This window comes from Hydra vulgaris, chromosome 06, assembly GCF_038396675.1.
Source record: "Hydra vulgaris chromosome 06, alternate assembly HydraT2T_AEP".
Classification (NCBI taxonomy): domain Eukaryota; kingdom Metazoa; phylum Cnidaria; class Hydrozoa; order Anthoathecata; family Hydridae; genus Hydra; species Hydra vulgaris.
The window spans coordinates 33,919,885-33,946,839 of NC_088925.1; the positions used below are offsets into that span (position 1 = coordinate 33,919,885).

Below are 26,955 nucleotides of genomic sequence, written 5' to 3' on the forward strand. Positions count from 1 at the left end.
AGCCCACAACTTTTGCCTTTCTCAATCCCTAACTCAAATAGTCAACTTTCCAACTCGCTTTCCTGACAACCCTAATCATTTACCTTCTCTACTCGACTTATGTCTTGTTTCTGATCCTAGTCAGTGCTCAGTTTCTCCACATTCACCCTTAGGTGCTTCTGATCACAGTTTGATCTCTTTAAAACTAATATCTCATTCTTCTTCATCACCTGAATACCCCTATTATCGAACCTCTTACAACTACAGTAAAGCTGACTGGGATTCTTTAAGTGATTTTCTTCGTGATGGCCCTTGGGTAGAAATCTTTCGCCTTCCTGTCAACAAAATGTGCTTCTTATGTAACTTTGTGGATTCAGGCTGGCATGGAATATTTTATTCCCTCTCGACGATTCCAGGTCAAGCCTCACTCTCCTCCATGGTTTTCCTCACACTGTGCTGCTGCGATTGCCAATCGAAACCGTTACTTCCATATTTATCAGCAAAACAATTCTCCAGAAAACAGACGTCTGTTTATTACTGCTAGAAACAATTGTAAAAAGGTTTTGTCTAATGCCAAAACCCGCTATTCTCAGGTCATGAAATCTCGTATCTCATCTCATAAATTAGGCTCTCGTGACTTCTGGAGAATCTTTAATAATATCAATAATAAGGGCAAATCTATAATTCCACCTCTCTTGTATGGTTCAGCCTTTGTCACCTCACCTAAAGACAAAGCCGAACTGTTTGCTAAAAACTTTTCATCAATATCATCTCTTGATTCCACTAATTGCGTTCTACCTGATATTGCCAACAAACAGGTTGATCCATTGCTTGACATTCATATCACTCCAGCATCTGTATCTAAAGTGATTTCCTGCCTAGACTCTTCTACAGCTTGTGGCCCAGACAACATACCTGTTATTGTCTTTCAGAAGTGTTCTCCGGAGCTGTCGTCTATACTCTCAAAACTATTCAACAAGTGCTTATCAGAGTCTTGTTTTCCAGCCTGCTGGAAAGCCACATCTGTTATCCCTATCTTCAAAAATTCTGGGGAGCGATCTGATTCGTCTAACTACCGTCCCATAAGTCTTCTTCCTATCATAAGCAAGGTTTTTGAATCTTTAATTAACAAACACTTAATTTCTCATCTTGAATCTAATAACTTACTTTCTGACCATCAATATGGATTTCGATCTTCTCGTTCTACAGCTGATTTGCTAACAGTAATAACTGACAGGTTTTATCTTGCATTAGATGAAGGTGGAGAGGTTAAGGCCATCGCTCTTGACATTTCAAAAGCGTTTGATAAAGTTTGGCATGCTGGTCTTCTCCATAAGCTTTCTTCTTATGGTGTATCCGGCAACATCTTTAAGATCATTGAATCCTTCCTTTCCAATCGTAGCATAAAAGTTGTCTTCGATGGACAACACTCTTCTTATTTTGTAACTTCAGGGTTTCCTCAAGGTTCTATCCTTGGCCCTATACTCTTTTTAATTTACATTAACAATCTTCCAGATATTCTCACATCTAAGGTGGCATTGTTTGCTGATGATACTACCATTTATTCTTGTCGTGATAAGAAACCAACACCCTCTGATTGCTTGGAGGGGGCATTTGAGCTTGAAAAGGATCTCACTTCTACTACAGCATGGGTCTCACAGTGGCTGGTGAACTTTAATTCAGATAAAACTCAATTTTTTTTCAGCCAATAGTTATCACAATAATTTAGATCTTCCTATGTTAATGAACGGTGATGTACTCGATGAGTCACCTACTCTTCATCTTCTGGGATTAACTCTTACTTCCAATCTTTCTTGGAAACCATATATCAAATCGGTTGCAAAATTAGCATCTGCTAAGGTTGCATCTCTTTATCGAGCTCGCCACTTTCTTACTCTGGATTCTATTCTCTATCTCTATAAATCTCAAATCCGACCTTGTATGGAATACTTTTGCCATATCTGGGGCGGACTTCTAATGATGCCCTTTCTCTTTTAGACAAGGTGCAAAAACGCATTGTAAACATAGTTGGATCTGCTCTTGCAGCCAACCTTCAACCATTATCACATCGTCGTAATGTTGCTTCTCTTTCTCTTTTCTACAAATACTATAATGGGCACTGCTCTAAAGAGCTAGCGTCTCTTGTGCCATCTACTAAAATTCATTCTCGTGTTACTCGTCATTCAATTAAGTGTCATCCTATTTCTGTGACTGTTTCTAAGTGCTCCAAAAACGCTTATTCGTCTAGTTTCTTTCCTCGAACATCAGTTCTTTGGAATTCGCTTCCTTCATCTTGCTTTCCTGATTCATATAATTTGCAATCTTTTAAATCGTCCGTCAATCGTTATCTTGCTCTACAATCTTCATCTTTTCTCTTACAGTAACTTCCAACTTTAATTAGTGGCTGCTTGCAGCCTTGTTGGAAGCGAAGATGTTTTAAAAAAAAAAAAAAAATTAAAAACTATTAAAACCATTTGTAATCTTTATCAAAATATTTAATAGGTTTCCATAGTTACACAAAAAATATATGGGAGTAATAGGAGTTCGATTAATTTTTTTTATCTTAGTTTACCCCTCAGAAAATCATATTTTGGGTGTACTTTTCAAAAATGTTGTTTTTACCACGCGCGGGGAGACAAAGCAATGTTTGCTAAATAGAGAATAGGGAAAAAAGTCTAATTGTTTACATTAGCATTGATTAGAAACTTCTCCTAATTGGAATCTTTAAGATGTCCCACATCTCCCATGTCCCACTTCTCTCCTACGTTTTATTACTATATTTAACTTTTTTTAAGCTTAAAAATTGTTTATCAAAGTCTCTTATTTAAACTTTAATTTACTTGAGTATGCTTTATGTTTTTAAGAGAAACAGTTTTTAAGTTTTTTTTTAAGCAATAATTTTCATAAAAAATTGCAAAAAATTAAAAGTATAAATAGAAGTTTTTGAGTTGTTTCAAATGTAACATAAGATAAACTTGGGACTAACCACATTTAGCCAATTGAAATTTAAATCCACATGAGGCTGAAGTTAAATTAAAATCTTCCCTTTGCAATAGAATGATTTAATTGCTTTATTTTTTTGTTTCTTTTTAATTATTTTTTTTGCAACTTTTTGAAAAAAATCTTTACACTATTTAAAAATTTTACATTTTTTTCTTTTCAATAATTTAATTTCACTTTCAACAATTCAAATAAAATTTGCTCATTTATTAAACAATAATTAAAAGTAATTTTGATAAAACGTTTCAAAAGATAAGTTTTAAAGTAATTTATTTTAAATGCAATAAAAATGTAACAAAAAAGTAATTTTTGCTTCAAGTTTTTTTGAGTTTTATTTTAAAGCTTATATTTTTTTTTTTCGTAAGGAATTGTTTTCTTTTTACTTTAGTTTTTTTTATTATTTTTCCTAGTTTAGATTTTTCCTAGACTTAAAAAAAAAGACTTTAAAACCCTCAGCTGAACTGTTCAGCCTATCTTTTTTTGGTGCATTTCTGAAATATTTAAATCATCTAAACAGTTGTGGTCAAGTTTTTTAACAAAAAAAATTATTTGCGTGGTCAGCAATAGTGTTTGGTCGCATGCCATTCCTGCCCAATCCTTATATATATATATATATATATATATATATATATATATATATATATATATATATATATATATATATATATATATATATATATATATATATATATATATATATATATATATATATATATATACATATATACATATATGTGTATATATATACATATATATATATAAGTGTGTGTGTGTGTATACGTTTATAGTCAAAAAATAGTAAACCAGTTGCCAAGCCCTAACACTAATTTACTAGTACTTAGCTAAATAAAGTGAATAATGTATTTTACCTATAGTTAAAATAAATTTGTTAGCTAACTTATTTTTGTATAAACATTTATTTTTTTCGTGTCTTAAAAAATTATTTGCTGGGCGATCTGAATAGACTGTTCAGATAGTATATTTCCAGATTTCAGATAGTATATCAAGTTCAGATAATATTTTTATATTTCTTACACTGTTCAGTAAACAGTATACGAAATAAAAAATGTGAAAAAACAAAACAATGCATACAATTATAATATATTATATATTTCATATTATTCATCTTTCTATGTCCGAAGATATTTCTCTATGAGGCCTTGTGATTTAGCACGTTTGACTGAATTACCATCTCAATCTTGTGATGTAGTATGCCAAGCCTCTCGAATTTGACTTCGATGTGCATTCCTTTTAACAGTTTCTACAAACAAAATATATTTGATTTGAATAACAACTCATAAAATTTTTTATGATTTGAAACTCATAAAAGAAAGTAGTTATAAAAATTTTAATAAAACTTAAAAAAAAATTTAAAGTTATTTACTTCAATTCATATGTTTTGTATTTGATGTCATTACAGCACTATTACGATCAGTAACCTCCACAAGAGTACAACCTTCAATTTAGTGTCCAACCTGTGAAAAACAATAATTTTAATATTTAAAAACAAAAGTTTAAAAAGTTGGAATGGTTTCTAATTCCCAGAACACTTCCCAGAACACAGAATGGTTTATTCTGTGTTCTGGGAAGTGAAGATGAGGGAACACTGATACCTTTAAAACACAAGTATGTTGAATGTTAGTAAGTATCTATCATATAATACATTTTATAATATAATATATTATATGATACCTATTAACATTCAACAGTTTGTTAAAATCTTTAAACTATTCAACTGTTCTTTAACTTTTATAGTTATGAATTCAAGCAACTAAGTAGCCAGACAGTCGATGCTACTGTTTTTTAAAAGACTATTTAGAATTGCGCAAGTACTTTCTTGCGTCCTTTTTTATCTCCTGAAGACGCTTTATAGTTTCTTTTAGTACAGACATTTTAAAATTGTATTTTGCAGCTTTTTGAATAAACAAAGTGTTTTTAATACAGAATAAAAATAATTCACTGTAAAGTTAAATTATGTTAAATGGAAAGACTTTGCATAAAGCTTTGTGATCGGTAGAAGTTAATTTTTATGTATCTATGGTATTCCAAGTAAAAAATGTACATACCTATATTGCAGCCAGTAGATAAAGTAGGTGGTAACCATTCTGAAAGAAAAAAGCATGAGATTAGAAGATAATTAAAACAATTATAAAAACATTTCAGCAAAATGCAACTAAACAATAAAATAAGTATACCTTTGTATTAAAAACTATTTACATATTTATAACCAAACTAAAATTTGCTATAATTTCATGTATACAAGGTTACTAAAAAAATCACATTCTCTCAGCTGTGATGACCCTTCCAAAAGGGGAACTGTGCTAAATGAACAATTTCTACTGCTTGTTTATTGAAGTACTCTATAGAAGGCAATAATTGAAAAAAAATTTATATATATATGTGTGTGCATATATATATATATATATATATATATATATATATATATATATATATATATATATATATATATATATATATACACACACACACACATATACATACACTAAAATTATCATAGAGTAATGTCACGTGTATTACAAATATGTCTAATACAATATAATTTATTAAAAACTCTGTAAAAGTATATCCTATAAAAAAGACTGACTCTAAATGGATATATATCTAGCTTTTTGGCTTCAATTTTTAGTTAATGCAGTGGTTTGACCCCACAGGTTTTTTGAATTTCATAACATGTTTTTTGTTACAGTTATCAAGAAGTATCGTGTGCATACATATCACAAATATAATAGTGATTTATAATTTTTTATTTCATTCGTTAACGTAGGTATCAAAGTTACTTCAGCATTTTTTATATTTGTACATGAGTTCAAAATTAATTATTAAAGAAATTTTTTTAATATAAAGATGTTTTTGTTTTTTTTTTAGCATTTGTTTGTTTTTATTTTAAGTAATATTTAAATTTTCTAAAAACTTTAGTTTTTCTCTTGCTTTATGGAAGTTGCTAAAGTATACAATAAAATATCTTTTGAGTAATGATAACTATGTTTAAAAATGAATATTTTATAATTTGGGACATTAAAGTTAATAGCATGTTTGAATATTACTCTTACCTGCATTATCCTGAGGTCCAAACGCTAAATTTTTTCTATGCAGGATTAGGTCTAGCTTGTTTGCTGAGCAGTACAACCATTTCATCAGAATTATTTCACGAAATAAATCATTATGCTATATTTTTGTAAAAGTAAATATTTTTTATATGGTGTGTAAAAAAGATAAAGGTTTTTTTTTTAGTTTGATAACTTTATGTTATTAACATTACACTAATACATCTCAAATTTGGAATAATTTATAACGTAAGTCACCAAATAAATTTTTTATATATATTAGTTATAATATAAGTCACCAAATAAATTTTTAAATTAAGTTTTGAAAATTAAGCATTAAAGTTTGATGTTTTGAACTTAACTTGTTTAATTTAAACATGTTTAAACGTTATTTTTTTTTATAAAACTTTGAAACGAATTAAAAGTTTTTATAGAATTACAAAAATATGTTTAATAACCAAATAAGTTTTTATAACGCAGTAGATATTTTTCTATTGCAACTACAGTAAAATTGTTGCAGTTGTTAACTTTTTGCAGTAATCATCATTATACATATATATTACTTTAAAATAATAATTGTTTACATTATTATACATAAATGTATTTACATTACTATACATAAATGAAATTTTACATTATTATACATTATATTAAATATAATAATGTATGATTATATATTATATTATCATATACTAATGATACATAATAATAATAATGTATGTATAATAATGATTACTGCAACAAGTTAGGAACTGCAATAAATGAAGCAATATTATCATTTTAAGTATTAAACTAAATTAAACTAAAAGCAATATTATCATTTTAAATATTAAACTAAATGAAGCAATATTATCATTTTAAGTATTAAACTAAATGAAGCAATATTATCATTTTAAGTAAAGCTTAAATTGCAAGGCATCTACTGCTTAGTGTGCTAAAATGCATCTACAAAAAACATGTTTAATAATATCATTAAACATAACTATGTTGAACTAATAATATTACATATTTAATTGATACCATTGTTAATAAACTTTTGCTAACTCTTTTACTAATTAATAAATCGTGTCAATTTTTGGACGAGTGTACAACTCTTTTATTAGCCATAATGTATAGTTTATACTAAATGAATAAAGTAAAGAAAACAAGCGTTTTTTTTTCCAATAAATACACTTGAAGGAATATTCTGTGATTTTTGCAAACGGAATAATCCGTCAAATTAGTTAAATGGGCAGGTCCAAATGGGACCCATCTAGAGTCCGTATCCTGTAACCAATGCTCATATGCTCAGGTTAAAAACCACGTGGGGCCCATATGGCTATGTTGCTGGGCAGTGTGTATATTATTTGTAAAAAATTAAAAATTTTTATAATATTCTTCTATTTTTTTAATGAACAAAAATTCTATGTAAAAATTTTCTTTAACATAGAACTGGAAGGTTTACGTTAGTCCATCAGAGTTTTTATCATTTTGCGACAAAGTTGAATCTAAAATTGCATTGAAATGTGGTTTAAAAAGAGGTTGGTTTTCCTATACAGATTTGAGTCTTTTACTTCTTGCATCGAAGCACAAAAAGGTCTTTACTGAAATCTTGCATAATACAATCAAGGTAGTTAATTATTTTTTTTTTAATGTCCTTGTACTAAACACATTTGGTTTGTGCTCTAAATCATGCAAATCAATTCTTAAATTTTGATTTGTACGATTTCAAAAATGTTTAATTTTTATGAAATCATGCAAATCAAATGTTAAGATTTGATTTGCACGATTTCATACAAATCAAACATTTTTGAAATTATTGAAATTTAACGGCTTTAATTATTTTGTTAAAAAAAAAAACTTGCTATAATTTTTTTACATTGATAGGTTATTGGAAGCTGTGTATTTATGTATAGCATATCGATAAGTCTTTTGGCAGTTTCTATGACATATGTAGTCTCTAATAAAAACAGAACATGGTGTAATTTATCCGACGCTCGTGAAAATTTAAGCAACAAGTTTAATGAAAGCCGAATAGAGTCATTGCAAACCCAAGGCTCTATTAGTCTACCAATTAGCAAAATATATGTGTCAAAAGAGTCGTCCTTTTTCCCACTTAACAACAAACCATCCGCTTTATGCACCTGTTCCAAATATCTGCAATGTAATTTTCAAATATCAATAGTTCATGGCCATCAGCAGCACAGGAACATAACAGTTTACAACGTTGAAAGCTCTTCTCGTATTCAGCACAAGTTTGAAAACAAATATAATGATTGCGCTACTGTAACTGGTTCCATTCAAACTTTTTTGTCAAAAATTCAAAAATTTCAAAATCAATTTCAATATCATCTAAAAAGAGAACATTTATTGAACTATGAGTTAAACATACCAAAGTGGTTAACAATAATGATGTAACTCCAGTAAAGTTAATTGTTAATTTTACTGCTAAATGAAAAAATTTAAACTTGTATTTATAAAAAAACGAGCTATGTTATTCTGTTTTTTAGCCAATTTTTTCAAGTGTTAAACGCGAAATTGTATTAAAGAGTCTTGTATCAAGTATTTTGTATCAGTTAATGTAGGGACTAGAAAATCTTGCTATTATAAACGAATTCAATTTATTTTGATATCAGGGGGGCTTTTCTGTTGCGAAATAATCGAATATTTTAATAATTGAAAAAGTTCTTTTTTAATATAGATTTGTCAATAGTTTTGTAGTTTAAAATTTCAAAGGAGAGTCATTTTTATTACAATCAACACTGCAAACAATCAAAGATTGGGGCTACGAAAAAATATTTTTAAGCGTCTCTTACTGCAAACGATCGAAGATATTGAGGCTACCTAAAAATATTATTAAGCGTGTTTTTTACTGCAAACAATCGAAGATATCGGGGCTACATAAAAAATATTTTTAAACTAATATCTTTTATGTAGCTCCGATATTTTCGATAAATTGTTTAATAAAGTAGCGTAAATTTTAGAAAATTTATGAAGAATTTAATTATTTAAAACAGGTATAAAAATGCACGTTAATTTTAGTATTAGAGAGAGAAAAATATTGTCTTTAGTTTCGCAACGAGCGTAATTAAACCAGGGATATTGAGTATATTTCAGTTTATAGACTTAAATGAAGCCGTAAATCAAAAGACTTTTACACCGGATGCCAAAACTATAATTACTATTACACCGGATGCCAAAATATAAGTTTAATGATTGCGATATTTATGGGTGGCATAATTGCATACAAGTTAATTAAAGGTGCATATAATGGATCAAAATTTTTGGATTTTATTTTGAAAAGCTCGTTCCATACTTTTGCGGACGTCCTTATAACCTTATTATGGATAACTGCAAGTTTCACTAAAGGGTTGATGTTTTACGGATTTTAAACGAAAATAATATTTGTTACAAATTTGTTCAACCTTAGTCGGGTTGATTTTTATTAATTTCTTATTATTTTAGCGAATTAAAAGCAAATTATAAGACAATGTGACCTCTTTCTACCACTAAAGATGAAATAAAAACTAGGATTATATCGTTAGTGACTTATAGAATGGGGAATTTTTTTTATATGAAATATAGATGTTTTTTTAAAATGTTATTAATAATTTATTCCGATAATATTATATAACGCCATCCCACCATTAATTTCTAAAAAGGATGTTTTTTTTTATGAAATATTTTGTTTTAAAATGCAGTTCCGATTTGTTAAAAAAGAATTATAAACTTAAAAATTTAATAACATTTCATCGTTTTTAATGGATAAAAGAAAATAGTAACAGCTTTTTAAAAGTTTTTAACTAGTATAATTAATAGCTTTTTAAAAATTCTAAACCAGTAATAAATTATTTAATTGTGGTAAAATCCATTTGGTTTAAATACTTTATGCTCAATAGATGACTATTGTTTTTAATTCTGTAACAAATCAAGTCAAGTGTTTAATTTGTGGTGTTTTCATTAAATTTTACTATTGCAGTAACAATATATTTTAAATTTAGAAACAGCTAACATAATTTATGTTACCTTAAAAATTTGCAACAAATACTTGCAAAAATGAATAAAAAAGATACACGTGAACTTACAAACAAGCAAAGTACGATAAGTTGTTGTCCCAAAGCATTAATGGAAAACTAAATAAAGGCTTTATTAAAAATACTACTGAAAAATTTAGCCTTTGCACTAAAACAATCAGTAACCTTTGGCATTGTGAACAAGAAAGTAGGTCATCAAATGTGTGCTCCAAAAAGAAAAACCATCAACTGAAAGGAAGAATCAATGAAATCCCTTTGAACAAGCGTAAAAACATTTGTTGGCAGGATCTTTAAATATTCCAACAACAACCCTTTATTGTCGATTTAAGACTGGTGATCTTAGAGTATGCCTGTCAGCTGTGAAAACCTTTTTAACAGATTAAAATAGGAAGTATCGTATTGAATTTATTCTTTCTCAATTACAATTTTTCGCAAATGGTACAATTCAGTTTGTAAATACGTTCAACAAAACTCATGTAAATGAAAAATGGTTCTATTTGACAAAAGAATCAGGATGGTACTACTTGGAGATTGATGAACCTGAAGCCCACCAATATAAAAAATCAAAGAATTTTATCATAAAAATTATGTTTCTGACCACTGTTGTGAGATTAAAATTTGACCAATATACAAATGAATGGTTTGATGGAAAGATTGGCATTTGGCAACTTGTAAAGCAAGATCCTGCAAAGAGAAACATTAAGAATTAAAGTAAGGAAACACTAGTTACAACTCCATTTGTTGTAGATAAATCTGAATATCGTAACATGCTTTAAATGTTTTACCAGCCATACATTCAAAATGGCCAGGAAATCATATTGAAAGGAATCAAATTATTTTTGTACAACAGGGAAATGCAAAATCGCATATAGCCATTGATGATTTAGTAATTATGGTGAACGCAATTCAGGATGAGTTTGATATTCGTTTAATTTGTCAGCCATCAAACAGTCCAGATATGAATATCCTAATTGTAAGATATTTTAGGAGGGTGACATTTTAGAAAGGAGGGGGGGCGGCAAAACATATAAAAAACCTATATTTATAAATAATGTACTGAAAAAAACTTACTTAGCTAAAAAAAAAGAAAAAAACATTTAAAAAAGTCTGGGAGGGGAAACATGGTCCCCCTTCACTGTGGCTCATAATACAAGTTTTTAAGTAGTTTTTTATTTTCTCAAAAAGTTCATTTTATTAAAAATATTTGATTTTTTTTTCTTATCAAAATTAGTAATAAAATCAAATTGGAATAGTACTTTGGAACAAAAAAAACGTTAAGATGGAACAGTATTTCGGAACGGAGGGAGTAGTTTAATACATTATGCATATATTAAACCTCAAATAACTTCTGTGAAATTCAAATAGTTTTTTTAATTCAAGTTTGGAAGTATTAAGGTTTGATTTTTTTTTAAAGATTAAACCCACAGCAACTGAGATGGTTTCATCCAATGAGATATTTTTAAACAAACTTTCCACATCAAAGGAGACTAACTAAGAGTTAGCTACTTATACTTCTTTAAGCTAATTTTAAATTAATTTTTAATGTTTGTTAATGAACTTATAGAAGTAAGAGTAGCTAACTCTTACCTAGTCTCCTTTGATGCGGAAAGTTTGTTTAAAAATATCTCATTGGATGAAACCATCTCAGTTGCTGTGGGTTTAATCTTAAAAACAGACCAATTCTTAATACTTCCAAACTTGAATCAAAAAAACTTGAATTTCCAACCATGCAAACGCATTTCTTATTTAACAATGAAATATTTGATTAGATCGATGGAGTTGTCATGGGATCTCCGTTAGCTCTTGCTTTTGATCTTTTTACTTCTCCCCAGAACAAAGCAGAATTGTTTGCAAAGAAATCTTACTCTAGTTTGACTCTTGAATATAATGGCCTTGCTCTTTCTGCCAGTTAAACAGATTAACCCATTGTTAAATATCATATTACTCTGGCTTCCAATGCTAAAGTTAATTCTCAATTAAACGCTTCTACTGTTTGTGCTCTCGACAAGATTTCCATCATAGCCTTAAAAAAGTGTTGTCTTTTCAATTTTTGCTAAACTTTTAAAAACTGCTAAATGATTGGTTCCAATTTTTCAAAACTCTATAAAACATGTTGACTTTTCCAACTATCCTACAATTAGCTTTCACTCTGTTATTAGTTGCTTTATATAAAGTTTTTAAGATTATTAAATTATTTCTTTCTAATTGCAATATTAAAGTTATTCTTGAAGGCCTACACTCTTCCACAAGAATCTACACTCTTCTTTATTTCGAGTAACTTTAAGAGTAACACAAGGTTCTATCTTTGCTCCTGTATTGTTTATTCATCTACAATAACAATCTTCATGAAAATTTTTAATCAGTTATCGTCAACTTCCTTTTAACTTAATCTAATGTAGCTCCATTTGCGTACGATTCAACTTTATACTCTTGTTTTGGCATAAAATCTGCTAAATCTTATAATTTTGCAGAGTTTGCAAAAAGTCTCATTTTTAGCCGGGAACGAGGCCGGGGCCCCGTTCACTTCCTAGTCTGTAGTGGCCTTCGTGGCCTTAGGGAGTTGAATTCAAATAAAATAAAAAAAACTTGTAAAATGTATCGGATGCATCTAAATAAATGTTTTTATTTAGATGCAGTTACCCGATGTTTTAAAATAAAATAAAAAACACAATGCACTAAGATTGCAAACTGTTTGTTTCAATTCAAAATAATGACAGAAGGTGATAAAGATGTAGATGAATTTGATATTGATGATGAAGATAACGACGACATGATTTTATTAAGATCGTTTTAAAAATTATTTTCATTTTGCATAATTTTTTGTTTTAAAAATGTTAAAATTACTTTTTTGATTTTATTTGCTTTCAGTTATAATTGCGTTACTTGCGTTAACAAAATGGTTATTTGTAAAACTACTATAACAGTAAATAATATAAATTAATTATTGTTAATAAGTGAAAACTGTAGCAATCGAATATCAGATGTGGAGTACAACAACATAAGATATTCTACTATGACAGCTTATATAAGTCTATGAATAATTATTGTTTCTTTATAATATTTTACTCACAACAGCACAATATTGTACAAAAAATGTTTTGCCGATTTAAGAGTCAAGGTGCAAAAAGCAGCTGCATTTTTAAGTTTTATAAACTTGTATATAAGTTTGTTGTACCAACGCTAACTCAACGTTTATCTAACGTTCATTTTTGGTTTGTTTTCAACGTTGATCTAACGTTTGGTTTTAACGTAGATTTGCGTTTCTATGTTAACCAAAAATCAACATTTAACAACTTAAATCTTCAACGTTGATGTGCTTGCTGGGAAGGTTAATAACATCAAATTAAGCATTTGTTGCAATAATAATGGAATTAAAAGATTGTTATGTTATTTTTCAATAAACTATGAGCCGAAAGCCTGCTATTAAACTGAGTCCGTGTCAGCATTTATTTCATCAAATTAGCTTACATCTGCTTCTGGAACAACCAGAACCAACTTGTCCAATTTTTCGGCACGAAATACATAACACCGAACAAGTTGAAAGAAAATATTACGTTTTATCTTTACCGAATTACAGAAGAAGAATTGCTGAATGTGTTGAGCGAAATGACGATTGGGTTACTCTAGCGCAAAATTTAGGGGTCAAATATAAACTAGCTTTCAATAAGGTTCGCAGGGGAAAATCAAATTTTATTGGAAGAGGTGGTTTTAAACCAAAAATATTGACTGAGGATTAAAACAAAAATATTATTATTATTCAAAACTAAATAATTATCAAAAGCTATAATATATAGAATATCAAATTTATAAATCATATAAATTTATAAAAATGTATAAATCATATAAATTTATAAAAATTTATAAATCATATAAATTTATAAAAATTTATAAATCATATAAATTTATAAAAATTTATCAATCATATAAATTTATAAAAATTTATAAATCATATAAATTTATAAAAATTTATAAATCATATAAATTTATAAAAATTTATAAATCATATAAATTTATAAAAATTTATCAATCATATAAATTTATAAAAATTTATAAATCATATAAGTTTATAAAAATTTATAAATCATATAAATTTATAAAAATTTATAAATCATATAAATTTATAAAAATTTATAAATCATATAAATTTATAAAAATTTATAAATCATATAAATTTATAAAAATTTATAAATCATATAAATTTATAAAAATTTATAAATCATATAAATTTATAAAAATTTATAAATCATATAAATTTATAAAAATTTATAAATCATATAAATTTATAAAAATTTATAAATCATATAAATTTATAAAAATTTATATGATTTAATTTTGAAAAATAATATGTATACTATTTTAACACTTATTAAATTTTAAAATAAATGTTATTATCAAATTAAATTTATTTTGCATTTGATTATAATGCACACACTTGTTTAAGTTGGTACACCACCAAATATTCAAAAACTTTAATGTTTTATTTTACTATTAGTTTTATTTAAACAAATTTAAAGTTTTCGTCATTTTTTTACTTAGAAATATTGTAATAAAATTTCAGACAAAAGTTCCGTTAACCTTAACGGAGAGATGTGAATACGTCTGCTGGTCTAAAATTTAGAGTAATGTAAAAATGCGATTCGCATTCCATCTAACTTTAGTGCTGGGATTGTGGAACAACGAATGCAGTATTTGGAAAGAATTAGTACTGCCTCAAAAATATAATAATGGGAGGTGATTGTGCACATGTTGCTCAATATACTACAAAGCATTACGCAATGATTTTAAATATGGAAGATGCCCAAGTTGGTGTTTAACTGAATATTACAATGATTTTTGATGACATTGTTTAAACTCAATTTAAATCTTCATATTTTTTTGTAAATAAATTATTTGTGTTTTATTTATTATTCATCTAATTTTTCAAATAAATTTTTTACAAAAAAAAAAAAGGAAGTTGACGATAACTGAAAAAATAGGATTTTTCCAGTTATCGCCAAAACCGCAAATGCCTTTTTTATCACTTTTTTTTTAATGATAGTATTTTATTATTGAAAACCAACCCATATGGTCACCTTGACTAAATAAGGAACCAACCTTTAACTACGAGGTAAATAAACTATTACGTTCTCAATTACATCTTACGATTTCTTATTTAACTTTCAAGTTCTGATTTACATCTTACGTTTCTTAATTACAACTTTCAAGTTCTCAATTACATCTTGAAAAGGTGTAGTTCCTTTAAACATTGCGGTTCTTTTATCGTTTTTCAAAGCATTTATTACATTTTTTTGATTGCGTTTTATTGTACTTTTAATTTTAAAGTCTTTATTAGTTTAAACTAATTTTACTAATTTTATTTAAGCATTTTAATACATTTTAACTGAGAATGGCTGATATATATATATATATATATATATATATATATATATATATATTTATACCCATTTTATAATTTAGAGACCCTGTTTATAATAGTGTCATCTATATACTATTTTTACAAAATTATATAAATTATGGAGTTATTCCCTGGGGAAACACTAATTTACAATGTCTTTATTGCCGTCAGAAACATGCGTAGCGTTTAATTAATTCTGCAGATTGGTTCTCACATTCCTCAATTTTTTTTAATAAAATGATAATTTTCTATGTATATAAACTAAATGTACCTAAAAATTTTACTTTTGTTTGTATTTGAAAGTATGATTTAACTACATAATTTTTAAAAAACATTAAGCAAGTTTAAGATGAGAAATAATAATTATGTAAACGTGACCATTTTGTTGAACAAAGTTCAATATATTTTGTGTCATTTATTGAATGGCACATCTCTGGAAAGAAGTTTTTTTTTTGCCTAATTTTGACTTACCTCTAATTTATCTTGTTTTTAAAATTAGAATAATTTTACTCTCTCTCTATTGCAAAAATCTTAGAATACTTTTAATTAATTTATCTTGTGACAAAGTAATGTTTTATCTTTTTTTTTATTTACGCTTTTGCCAATAAAAGAAAATTTACAGTCGTAACTTATAAAAAATAATTACATGATCGAGGCTAGAAGATGACAAATTTAATCCTATCACCAAGCTACAAAATTTAGTCTTATCACCAATCCTCAAAATGATTTGAGCTATGTATATTTAACTTTTATATTATACTTGAGTACAGTTTATTGTTTTTATGTTACTATTACGTACTCTCTCTTGTAAAAAAACGTTTTCATATTATTTTACGTATTCTCTTTTTAAAAGGTTTCTGAAGTTAAAATTATTGTGATTTTATTATAGAAACCTCGTTTGTATTTGTAATTTATATACGGGAGACCGAGGCAAGATGCAAAACAGTTTGTATAAACTTATTTATTACATAGAAACTTTTTCAGGGTTGTAAAATAGACTTTGGTAACGAATTATTTCACCATTGATGAATATAAAGCTTAATTATTACCCACAATAAAAAAATGAAAGAAAAGAAATAAAAATGAAAAATAAGCAAAAGTAAAATGAAAAAATAAAAACAAGTGTTCGCTGAGTGTTCAAGTATAAGTCTTGAATATTTGAACAGTGAATAATTCACTGTTTTAACTTGTCCCCATGCTGGAGCAAGTTTCAACTGTGAGTGTCTATTTAAATAATAGGAATAATATTTGAACACACAAAAAAAAGATTGTTTTAAAAGATAGACTAAAGAAATTAAATAGTGGATTTTAAAATTAAATATTCTTTAAAATAAGTTTAAGATAAATAGCAAATATGTAAAAAAAAAAATGTTCATAAAAAAATAAAAATCAAACTTCGATAACAAAAGAATTGTTGCAAAAAATTTTCTACCAATAAATTTTCATTAACAAAAAACAAGTATTAAAGAAACTAAACAGTAGGATTAGAATTTTTAACTATTTTTTTTACTGATGCAAAAGTATTTGCGAATTTTTGCTTTCTAGGGCTAATTTCTTTTTCATCCATAAGCCGCTGCGGTATGGGCCGCAGCGGCTTATGGATGAAAAAGAAATTAGTTTTTCATCCATAAGACCGCTGCGGTATGTTTTACAGAAGTATCTGTAGTATTTCTGTATGCTTTCTAGTAAGGATTTCTTTCATAGTTTGCGCTTTTGGTAGGGGTCTTACAGCCTTGACAGAAAGAGGGCATTACAAATGAACTTAAGTTTAATAAAATTACATCTGAGATCGGAGTTAGTACACTAGTGTCAACAGCTTTGTTAAAATGAGGTGCTAGGCAATCAGTAACAGAAAGATGGATCAAAATCTGCACCTAAAAATCCCTATTATATATTCATGTCGTGGCATGATTTTGCAGTGCACTGCAAAACCGGAAGTTATCTTGTGCTTCGTAAGATAATGATGTAAAGGTGAGTTTCCACTCATCCTTTTTTCTACGGGAACAGGATAGGAAAGACAAAAATAATCACGCGAGCATGCAGTGTTTTACTTCGGACAAATTAAAAATTATGTTACACATGCCCACGTGACTATTTTTCCCTTTCCTTTCCCGTTCCCGTGAAAAAACGGATGAGTGAAAACTCACCTTTAGGAAATTTTCGGAGTTCTTAACAACTCTTGGCCCTATAATTACGTTATATACACATATTTTTAATCCACCAATTTAGCATTATAAATAATCTTCAAAAAAATATTGAGTTAAGATTTAGACTATATTAGCAAGTGAAGTTACTTTTAATAAATCCATTTCTCTTTATGAATATGCATTAAAATAATCTGGATAACTTTTACAAACAAAGCTGGCCGATGACCTATTAGCTGACTTTCAAACTAAGTATAAAACTAATTTTGAAAATCAATCACAATATAATCTGACACAGCCCCTCAGTAAAAAATTTATAACCAGGTTTAGGCAACTTAATAATAATTTCCCTATAAACCACAAACTAAACCAATATCAAACCAGACAAAAAAAAATTTTTATAAAGTGTCAAGATAAAAAAAACATGAAATCGCATTTAAAAATCCTTTTTGTACACTAAACAAACAATTTAACAACTAGGTTTACCAAGCCGCCGTAAGCTCAAATAATCATGAATACAAATATAAAGTATTCGTAGACGTAAAGGAAACCCCTTTTAAATTAAGGTAAACAAACCTTATAAAATCATTTAACACCAATAAGTGCAAAAATGGGTATCAGAAGAAATATGGTAATTAAATGTAAAAAATACGATTTCACCATCAACCTAATGGAATATCATTATAACGTCAACGTCAAAAATCTATGCACTTTGAGAAATTCGAATTTTCAAAGGAGACAAAATAAGGAGCATGATAATGTGGACACAAAAATAAATCTCTTATTAATTAATTAATTAAATCTTTATTTATTAAACGTTAGAACTCACTCCACTATAACTCGTAATTTAGCAACCATTTTTTATTTTGTTCTCCGTTGTGAATGGTTGCCAATATGCATGGAATTTCCATAAAAGTTATTTTTTCTATAAAACGCTCTGATTGCAAAATTTAAATTGTTTTTTTTTTTTTTAATATTGAGCACTCTTCTACAATCAAGAGTATTATTTTTAATACTAAATTAAACAACAATAACTATAAAATTGCTTTGCTATAAAACTCGTATATTTTTGTCAAAAAAACCTTTCAATGGAGAATTTTGTTTGTTCTTGCGTATTTTATTTAACAGTGTGATTTGTTTTTAAAGAAAATTATGCGTTTGACAATAAGATATAAAAAATATGTTGAGACTAAAACGTCAGTAAAACGTAGAAATTTGAAACAAGAAACTTTGTGATATTTGAAACGCAAGGAAAGATGAATTGCTAAGTTTATTACAAGATAGAATATTTAGAGGCTCATATTTAACAAGTAACTGTTATTGTGTTTGTCTTATTTCTGTCATTATATACTTCCGTTATTTGACACTAGAGAATTTGATATGGGTTTTCAATTTGTTTAGGAAAAATTAATTAATACCGATATAATTATATAATCAATTAATAGCATGAGTACCATTGGTAGTCTAGACACATCTGAACTACAAAAACACGTTAACGCAATTGTTAGCTATACATATGATCAAATCGATTGCGTTTGTGAAGCACTTATTCAAAGTCAAGATTTTAATACATTAGCAAAATTTTTGTGGTCTATTCCACGCAATGATATTGTTCGAAATAGCGAGCATGTTGTTAAAGCCAAAGCTCACGTGGCAATGTATCAAGAGCGTTACCGAGAATTGTACAATATTCTTGAGAATCATAAATTTAAGTCTGAAAATCACCCAATTTTACAACAAATGTGGCACGATGCTCATTATTTGGATGCCGAAAAAATGAGAGGCAGACCACTTGGTGCTGTTGAAAAATACAGAATAAGAAGAAAATACCCCTTACCTAGAACAATCTGGGATGGGGAAGAAACCGTATATTGTTTCAAGGAAAAATCTAGACAAGTTCTCAGAGATTGGTATGAAAACAATAAGTATCCTACTCCCCAAGACAAACGAATTCTAGCAAAACGGACTGAATTAACTTTGGTTCAAGTATCAAATTGGTTTAAGAATCGTAGACAGCGAGACAAACCTCAATCTGATAGCGGAGATGAAAAACCGAATAGCATCAGGTATCATTTAATTTAATTTTAAATAAAAAAAAATTTTCAAAAATAGAACATTAAAAAATATATATAAGTTAAAAAAATATATTTCAAAGAATCTTGAAGTATAGTTTTGCATAATATTTCATGTATTTTTCGTATAAAAATCTTTTATCTAAAATTGTTTAAGTTGCAGAAAATCTTCAATTTTTTATAATACAATATCTTTTTATAATATTTTAAATTCCATTTTGAAAATTTAGATTAAAAAAAATTTATTCCTTGAAACCAACTTTTACTTTTGGTTTCGTTATTCACGACTTGATTGTTTAAAAACTAATTTTTAAAGTGCGGCTGTTCATTACATAAGAAGAGTACATGGGAAAAAACGGCAGTCACATTTAAAAAGTTTTGAGAAAGTATATATTATTCATTTATAAAAGTCTTTGTATAAAGTTAGGAAAAAAAAATTTTTTAATATAAGTTACGAATATTTTGTTAAAAATGTAAACTCCAGATAAATTAATCAAGAAATAATTTTTTCTAATTTACTTCTATGCTTTATATGAAAACTTTTATAAATGATTTTTTATATACTTTCTCAAAACTTTGAAAATGTGACTGCCGTTTTTTCCCGTGTACTCTTCATATTGCAAAAGATGTTTAAAGTCCGTTGTTCATAACGTCAGGTAAAAGATGTTAAATGCATTATGCACTTTTATCTAGAGCTTTGGACTTTTATTGAAAGTACTATATTCTTAAAAAATCGTTGTTAAACATTAAATGATAAAGCTAAATATTAGAATATATCTGCAAGATCATAAACCCATTGAAATTAAATCATACGATGTAGTTTCGTTTTTCGATTAAAAATAATCGTCTGACTAATAAAGATCAATTCATACTCTATGAGTTTGTAACAACTGATTTTATCCAAGCATTTATGTCAAATCCATCAAAAGTTTTTTCAAATATACATTTTTATTATTTTTAATTTGCGTTACAACGCTGTTACTCAGGAATGAACCCAGACTATATAGTAAGGAGGAGGCAAGGTCTGGTGTGTCCAGATCATTTAGTAAGAGGGATATTTTAGATTTTAGGGCAGGCTAGCCCACAAATTATAAAACATTTTTAGTACATTTTTCTTTGAATATCAGTTTTATACTATCGTGTCTATGAAATGACGTAATATTTTGTTATCCTATTAGTCCACTTTAAAAATCCCATCTTACAATTTTATTAAAATTTTAAATTATTTTTAATCAGCCTGTCTAATTTATGAACAGGCCCCCTCTTATTTCCCTCTTTTATAAACAACATGTAGTGTCAAATATATAAAAATACGAAAAAAAAAATATTTACAAAAATTTAAATGGAAATCTATTGGGGGTATCACCCCCTCTTATGGATTCCCCCTTATAAAGTTAAATAACTACTAGTTTTGACAAGTTCACACCCCCTATTAACTATTAACGAGTTTTCACTTTTTCTCGTTTAGATCAATTAATAGCGAGCAGTGGCCAGACGACACCGGACTGAGCGCAAATATATATAACTAGTGAGTCACAACCAAATAAAGCTGTTTTAAAATTATTCAATTAAAACAAAAAAATTTAATATCAACAAATGAATTAAACAGATAATGAGAATAATAACGGCAACATAAATAATACAACTAAAAAGAACAATACAGTTTAATGACGCAAAGGTATTAAAAAAAAAACTGGTATTAGCTACAACTATAATAGAAAATAACAACGCTTCTGATACCTACCAACAAGGATTCCGATACCTACCTATTTTATTTATCTACTCGAATCAGTTTGGCTCAAGACAATGGTTCTTTAGAGTAGCTTGATGTAATTAAGTTGCCAAAAAAAGCGGTATTTTATTTTGAGAAAATGTAAATATATTTTATCTCTCACGCAAAATAAAGATGTTAATCACCTAAAATATCCAAGCTAATGTATGATGATGTATAATAATGTATGATGTTATTTTTTTTTGAAGCAAATAATTAACGAATGATACAAAATTAGATGTAAACATTAGGAAATATACAAATACAAAGAAAGTAATCTTTAGCAATTCTACCAATAAGCTTGAATTAATTCCACTATAGATCCATTAACCGTTTTTAATCAAGTAAAAATGATACAAGTTCTTGTCAAACAATGAACATTTCATATAGTAATGTGATATATTTTTATTGTATAGTAATGTGATTCGATTAAAAACAAACTTTAATCTACAACTTTTATTTTCTTTGTATAATCAAATTGTAATTTTTGGATGCAAATAGAAAATATAATTTTGAATGTTGATTACATATAACGTAAACTGTAAGTTAATGGAATGTAACAGACAAAAGAAATATTAATGAAAAGTAACAGGCAAATAAATTGTTAATTGCACGTAACAGACCAAAAGAAACATTAATTGAATGAACAGACAAAAGAAAAATTATTAAAAAACAAAAGAAACCAAAACTGTTACAACTAAAAGAATGATTGTTTATTTTGAAAAAAATTTCTTAACGTCATAAGGAATTCAAATATTTGTCTAATAATATTTTAACGTTTTAATTGTCAAATAATATTTTAACGTTTAAAGGCCGGGTGAAAAAAAAAAGGAAATTGCTTTTACTCAGTAATGGCTCAGCCTTACTTAAATAAAAATTGGAGGGATTTTAATCAAATTTTTCTTCACGTAAAGCTGAGCAATTACTCCAAAAACGCTGAGTAAAAGCAATTGCTTTTATTTTTATTGACCCGGTCTAATGACTCTTGTAAAGTTTTTAACTGTTACAAATATACCATTTTTATCATTTACGTAGTTGACATTTATATAAGGAATTAGAAAGCACAAATATTTAAACTATAGTTTATTTTGAACCTCACCATCCTCCCTCCTTCCTTCCCCACGCATTTGCCTTACGCTTTTTTGAATGCCCTCCACCTTCCTAAAAGTAGCTATGCTACTTTAAACTACCTACCAAAATTCAATGAATTTTTTTTAAATTTAATATTTCCTTACTTTTATAATTGATCGCCTGCCCCCCATCTCATATACGCCATTTGCAGACCCCCTCTCCCCCTACCGAGCGAACGTACTTTATGGACGATCTTTTATTATTTGTTATCTCGAACTTTATTTCCAATCTCCTGAGAGTTTGAAATATCGAGAGTTGACTAAGGGGCTGATAATATGTAGAAAAAACATCCCGCCTAACCGAGAATAATTTTTCAGCCCTTTTTTTCTGTCAATTATGGTCAAAGCGTGTACAACACCCATCACTAGTCTATATGAACCTGAAGGATTCTCAAGCACAGGACCCGGTAAAACAGAGCAACTAGACTATATAATGTTTGCATAATTTCTAGCTGTAAAAGCACGCATTGCAACTCAAGAAAACAAAGTCTTGACCTTAGAAGCAGAAACAAAACCTTACAAAAATCTCTTAGCAAACTAACAAAACTTCAACCGGTATTATTCTCATCGCTCTTCAACAGCATATTTAATGAAAGTAAAAATAATCGGAATTTATTTTTAAAGAGCTTTTTTTCAGCATATTTAATGAAAGTAAAAATAATCGGAATTTATTTCTTTAGAGCTGTTGGTATCAACACCTCTATTATCGTAAGAGTCCGAGGTTTTAATCATAAAAAACCCAAACGGAACTCAGAAAAATTAAGCTCATGCAGGTCACAGTCAAAAATTCTTAATCGCATGCTCTTGTCTTATCGAAGCCAGGCACCACGGTCTCATTACACTTGAGTACAAAGATGTGTTTGCTAGAGAAGACCGAACTGAGGCAGAACAACACGAATTTAACAAACTGAGTCGCAAAAAAAAAGAGCGAAACGATGAAATCGCAAAATTAAAGCTGCTCATCTCACCATTTCGTTTCGCCATCCATCAACGCCTTAACTGCGTTAAGCCAGTTAATGCACAAGAGTCAGCTGCTCACCAAAGATCAATCTTTGTCAACGTCATGAACGTTGCAAACGCTATCGGGAATGCCTCAAAATCAAAAATCACAACAAATATTGTTGATCAAAGTTTACCCCCACCCCAGCTAAAACAAACCTGAGTCAGTCTCAACAATCCCAACCGGTACAACTATCAAGACTCAATGTTAAAAGAAAACGCCCAACTCGACCATCACCATCAATTAGACGTTTTACTGTCATATCTCATCAACCCGAATTAATCTAAACTTGTTCAGTAAAGTTTTTCAGTAACATCAATTTTCGGGCAAATAATCCATGCTTACTAAATGAAACGAAAATTGACGAGCAGAAAGCTCGAATACAATCAACCACCGAGCATAATCGCCAACATCTTATTTTTCTTTTTTTTTTTTTCTTTTTTTTTTAGGTGCCCCAAGAAGTCCTATCGGTCTTGTCAAAGAGCACCACGGAAGTGCATTTAACGAGGAAGTTCACACCTCCTTCCTTACCGTGACGCGAAAATATATCCAGAGCTCGTTTCGAACCTGGGTCTCCTGCTTATAAAGCAAGCGCACCCACCACTGCGCCACGGCCGCACGTTTTTTTTTTGCTTTTCTTGCTAAGACATGGTTTGCCCTTTTTTTTTTGCTTTTCTTGCTAAGACATGGTTTACTGAGGCTTTTGACACTGCTATTACAGGGTATAACATTTTTTAACGAAATAGGGTCGGAAAGATAGAAGGAGGTGGCGCAACTATCTACATAAAAAACAATCTTAAATGCACGCTAACAAATATTGAACGACTTAATAAAAAACATTGAATAGCTATGGATAAAGCTCAAGCTCGCAAAAGAATTCTTTTTTAAAGCATTCACTCCTTTTAGGGTGTACCGACCCCCGATGAACTAGCACTCCTAGAAAATACCAAGTCAATTCAGACTGCCAGAGAGGCTCTAAAAACAAATGGTTGGGACTCCTTATTACTCTATGGTGACTTTAATTTTAGGCACATTAGCTATGAAAGTATTAACGTTGAAGGAGGTTTTTCGACAGCAGTCAACATACTGATCAACAGCTTACCTGACATTCAGTTCAAGTCTTGTTTAGAGGAAAACCATCTTACGCAACTTGTCACTTTCCCAACCTATCGAAATTCACGTGTTAAAGTACCAAAGTCCGCCTTGGACTTAATTATAACCAACGAACCAGACAGATTAATTTTTTTAACTCAAGCTGAACCTTTGGGGTCTACCCCGGAGGTACAATCTCACCTAACTATTGTAGGTTCAATTGCAGCAGCAATAGCAAACAATGAACAACAAGTAACTCCTCGATTAGTGTGGAGCGAGGAAAACTACACTTTTATCTCGAATTATGTTAGAAGTCAAGACTGGGAGACATTGTTTAAAAAAATATCTGAGGCCGAAAAATACAAATACAAAACGATAACAAAAATCCAACTCAAAAAAATTTTGAACTAATAATTTAGATCGTTTATTTTGTTTTTGCTTTTAATTTCAATAGTTATGTAACATTTAAAACAACATATAAACATAAACTCAAAGTTTTCTACAAATATAACAATTCACTATTGCCTGGCAAGGGGTTTTGCAAATGGATTTAACCAATAGATTTTAGCCAAAAATTAAACCAGTTTTGCTAAAACCAGTACGAGCCAATTGATAATAACTACCTACATTTTTGTTTGCAAACATTTTTAAAATTCGGTTAAAAAACCTGCAAATCTTTTTGGTACAGTTACACAAAACAATTTAACTAAAGACTTACTTCTTACTTACTTATACTTCAATGAAGTACATATCAAAAGTTCGAATACAATATATATTATATAACACAAAAATTCAAATTGTTAATTAAAAATTTTATTTATATGATGAATATTCCCCCAAATTTGAAAATTTTTTGGATATTTAAAATATGCAAAAAAATTTCAATGCTATGACTTATTTTGGCATTGACATGACAGTGACTGACATTTTTATAATATAATTTATAAATAAAAAGTTCACTTTATCGAAAAGAAAAATGTATCAAATGAAAGCTTGACATAATATATGCGCATATATAAATGTATCAAATGAAAGCTTGACATAATATATGCGCATATATAAATGTATCAAATGAAAGCTTGACATAATATATGCGCATATATAAATGTATCAAATGAAAGCTTGACATAATATATGCGCATATATAAATGAACAGAATTTCTACTTATTCAGCGAGTTATTAGGAATTTTCCTGAAAATTAGTCAATATATGCACACTTTTTTTTTTTTAACTTTGTTAGTTCCTTTTTACAATATAATGAGAGTAAATTAAAGTAAATACAATTTATAAAGTAAATCGATTCATTAAAAACTAGGTTTCTAAAAGACAATAGTTACGGTTTTGTCGTTAGAACGTTATACTAGCGAAGAAAAAATAATAACTTATAAGTTATCTATAAATATAACACGATAAAGTATTATATAACATATACTTCATATTATGGATAATAAAGTTTAATAAATATGACTTTAATAAAAATGTTTAACGAATTTTGTTTATATGAGATAGTAAAAGATTTTTAAGTATAACTTTACATAGATGCAAACAAGTAGGGTTGATCAAAAATAAAATTAAATAAAATATCTTGTTCTAAAAGTGGGGCGCACCATAATCAATGCAAAATTAGTTAAAATTTGTTTGACTAAAGAGGTCTATATAGGGTTGGTATTTTTTAGAAAGTATTGGTATGTTTTAAGGTAAATAGACCATTGGTATGTTTTAAGGTAAATATACCATGAAAGCAGCAAGAGAAAGATTATATTACACATATTTACAAAACAAAAAATGATAAAAGTATAGTAAATATTTAGAATTCTCATTTCGGAAAAAAGGTGTTTAGAGTTAGAAAAACAATAACCAAAATTAATTATACGTGTATTGCATTTTTTTGACGGGGATAAATCTTTTTTCTAAGTTCTGGATTTAGAAAAAAACAATACGTCCCAGCATCAAATACAGTAAGGTATGGCATTTTGATTCATAAACTTAAAATTTATGGAGTGAATGACGTAGTTATAAAATGGCTTAAAACTTATTAAACAAACCAAAAAACATTTCCAGCTGGTTTGAAATTACCCAAAATATTGGTAACAGCAACTTTAACTATTCATTATAACTAACACTTTATAGCAACGTGTAATAAGAAATTATGGTGCAGTTGTGGTGTAGTGGTTAGAGTTCTAGCTCAAAACCTAGAGGTCAGTTAGACGCCTGCTCCAGCCCAATAGCGATATTGGGCAATATTGGTGGGGAAGAACGCGTGAACTTTCTAGTTAAATACACTTCCGTGGTG

General features: G+C 28.4%; 2 protein-coding genes across 3 annotated transcripts in view; both read left to right on the plus strand.

The window, feature by feature from the left end:
- Nucleotides 1-8,634, plus strand: part of LOC136081791 (protein CNPPD1-like) — a 37,540-nt gene extending 28,906 nt beyond the window's left edge. Inside the window, exons 7-8 of the mRNA XM_065799917.1 lie at nt 7,474-7,653; nt 7,911-8,634. Coding sequence (XP_065655989.1) covers nt 7,474-7,653; nt 7,911-8,441 — 711 coding nt within the window. The 3' untranslated portion in view covers nt 8,442-8,634. The remainder of the gene's footprint in view (nt 1-7,473; nt 7,654-7,910) is intronic.
- A 10,157-nt stretch (nt 8,635-18,791) lies between these two features.
- LOC100192245 (homeobox protein SIX1) lies at nt 18,792-21,952 on the plus strand. 2 transcript variants are annotated; one of them, XM_065799919.1, is made up of 3 exons: nt 18,792-18,906; nt 18,998-19,662; nt 21,137-21,952. In XM_065799919.1, the coding sequence occupies exons 2-3, from the start codon at nt 19,043-19,045 to the stop codon at nt 21,195-21,197; spliced, it is 681 nt and encodes a 226-aa protein (XP_065655991.1). In that variant the 5' UTR covers nt 18,792-18,906; nt 18,998-19,042; the 3' UTR covers nt 21,198-21,952. The 2 variants fall into 2 exon arrangements, with proteins under 2 accessions (XP_065655991.1, XP_065655990.1); XM_065799918.1 differs by having other exon boundaries at nt 18,796-19,662.
- The last annotated feature ends 5,003 nt before the right edge of the window (nt 21,953-26,955 follow it).

Bases quoted from the DNA above. Each gene is read 5' to 3' on its own strand.
- LOC100192245 (XM_065799919.1), top strand. From the start codon at position 19,043: ATGAGTACCATTGGTAGTCTAGACACATCTGAACTACAAAAACACGTT. The intron at 19,663-21,136 runs GTATCATTTAAT...TTTCTCGTTTAG, and splicing joins GAAAAACCGAATAGCATCAG to ATCAATTAATAGCGAGCAGT.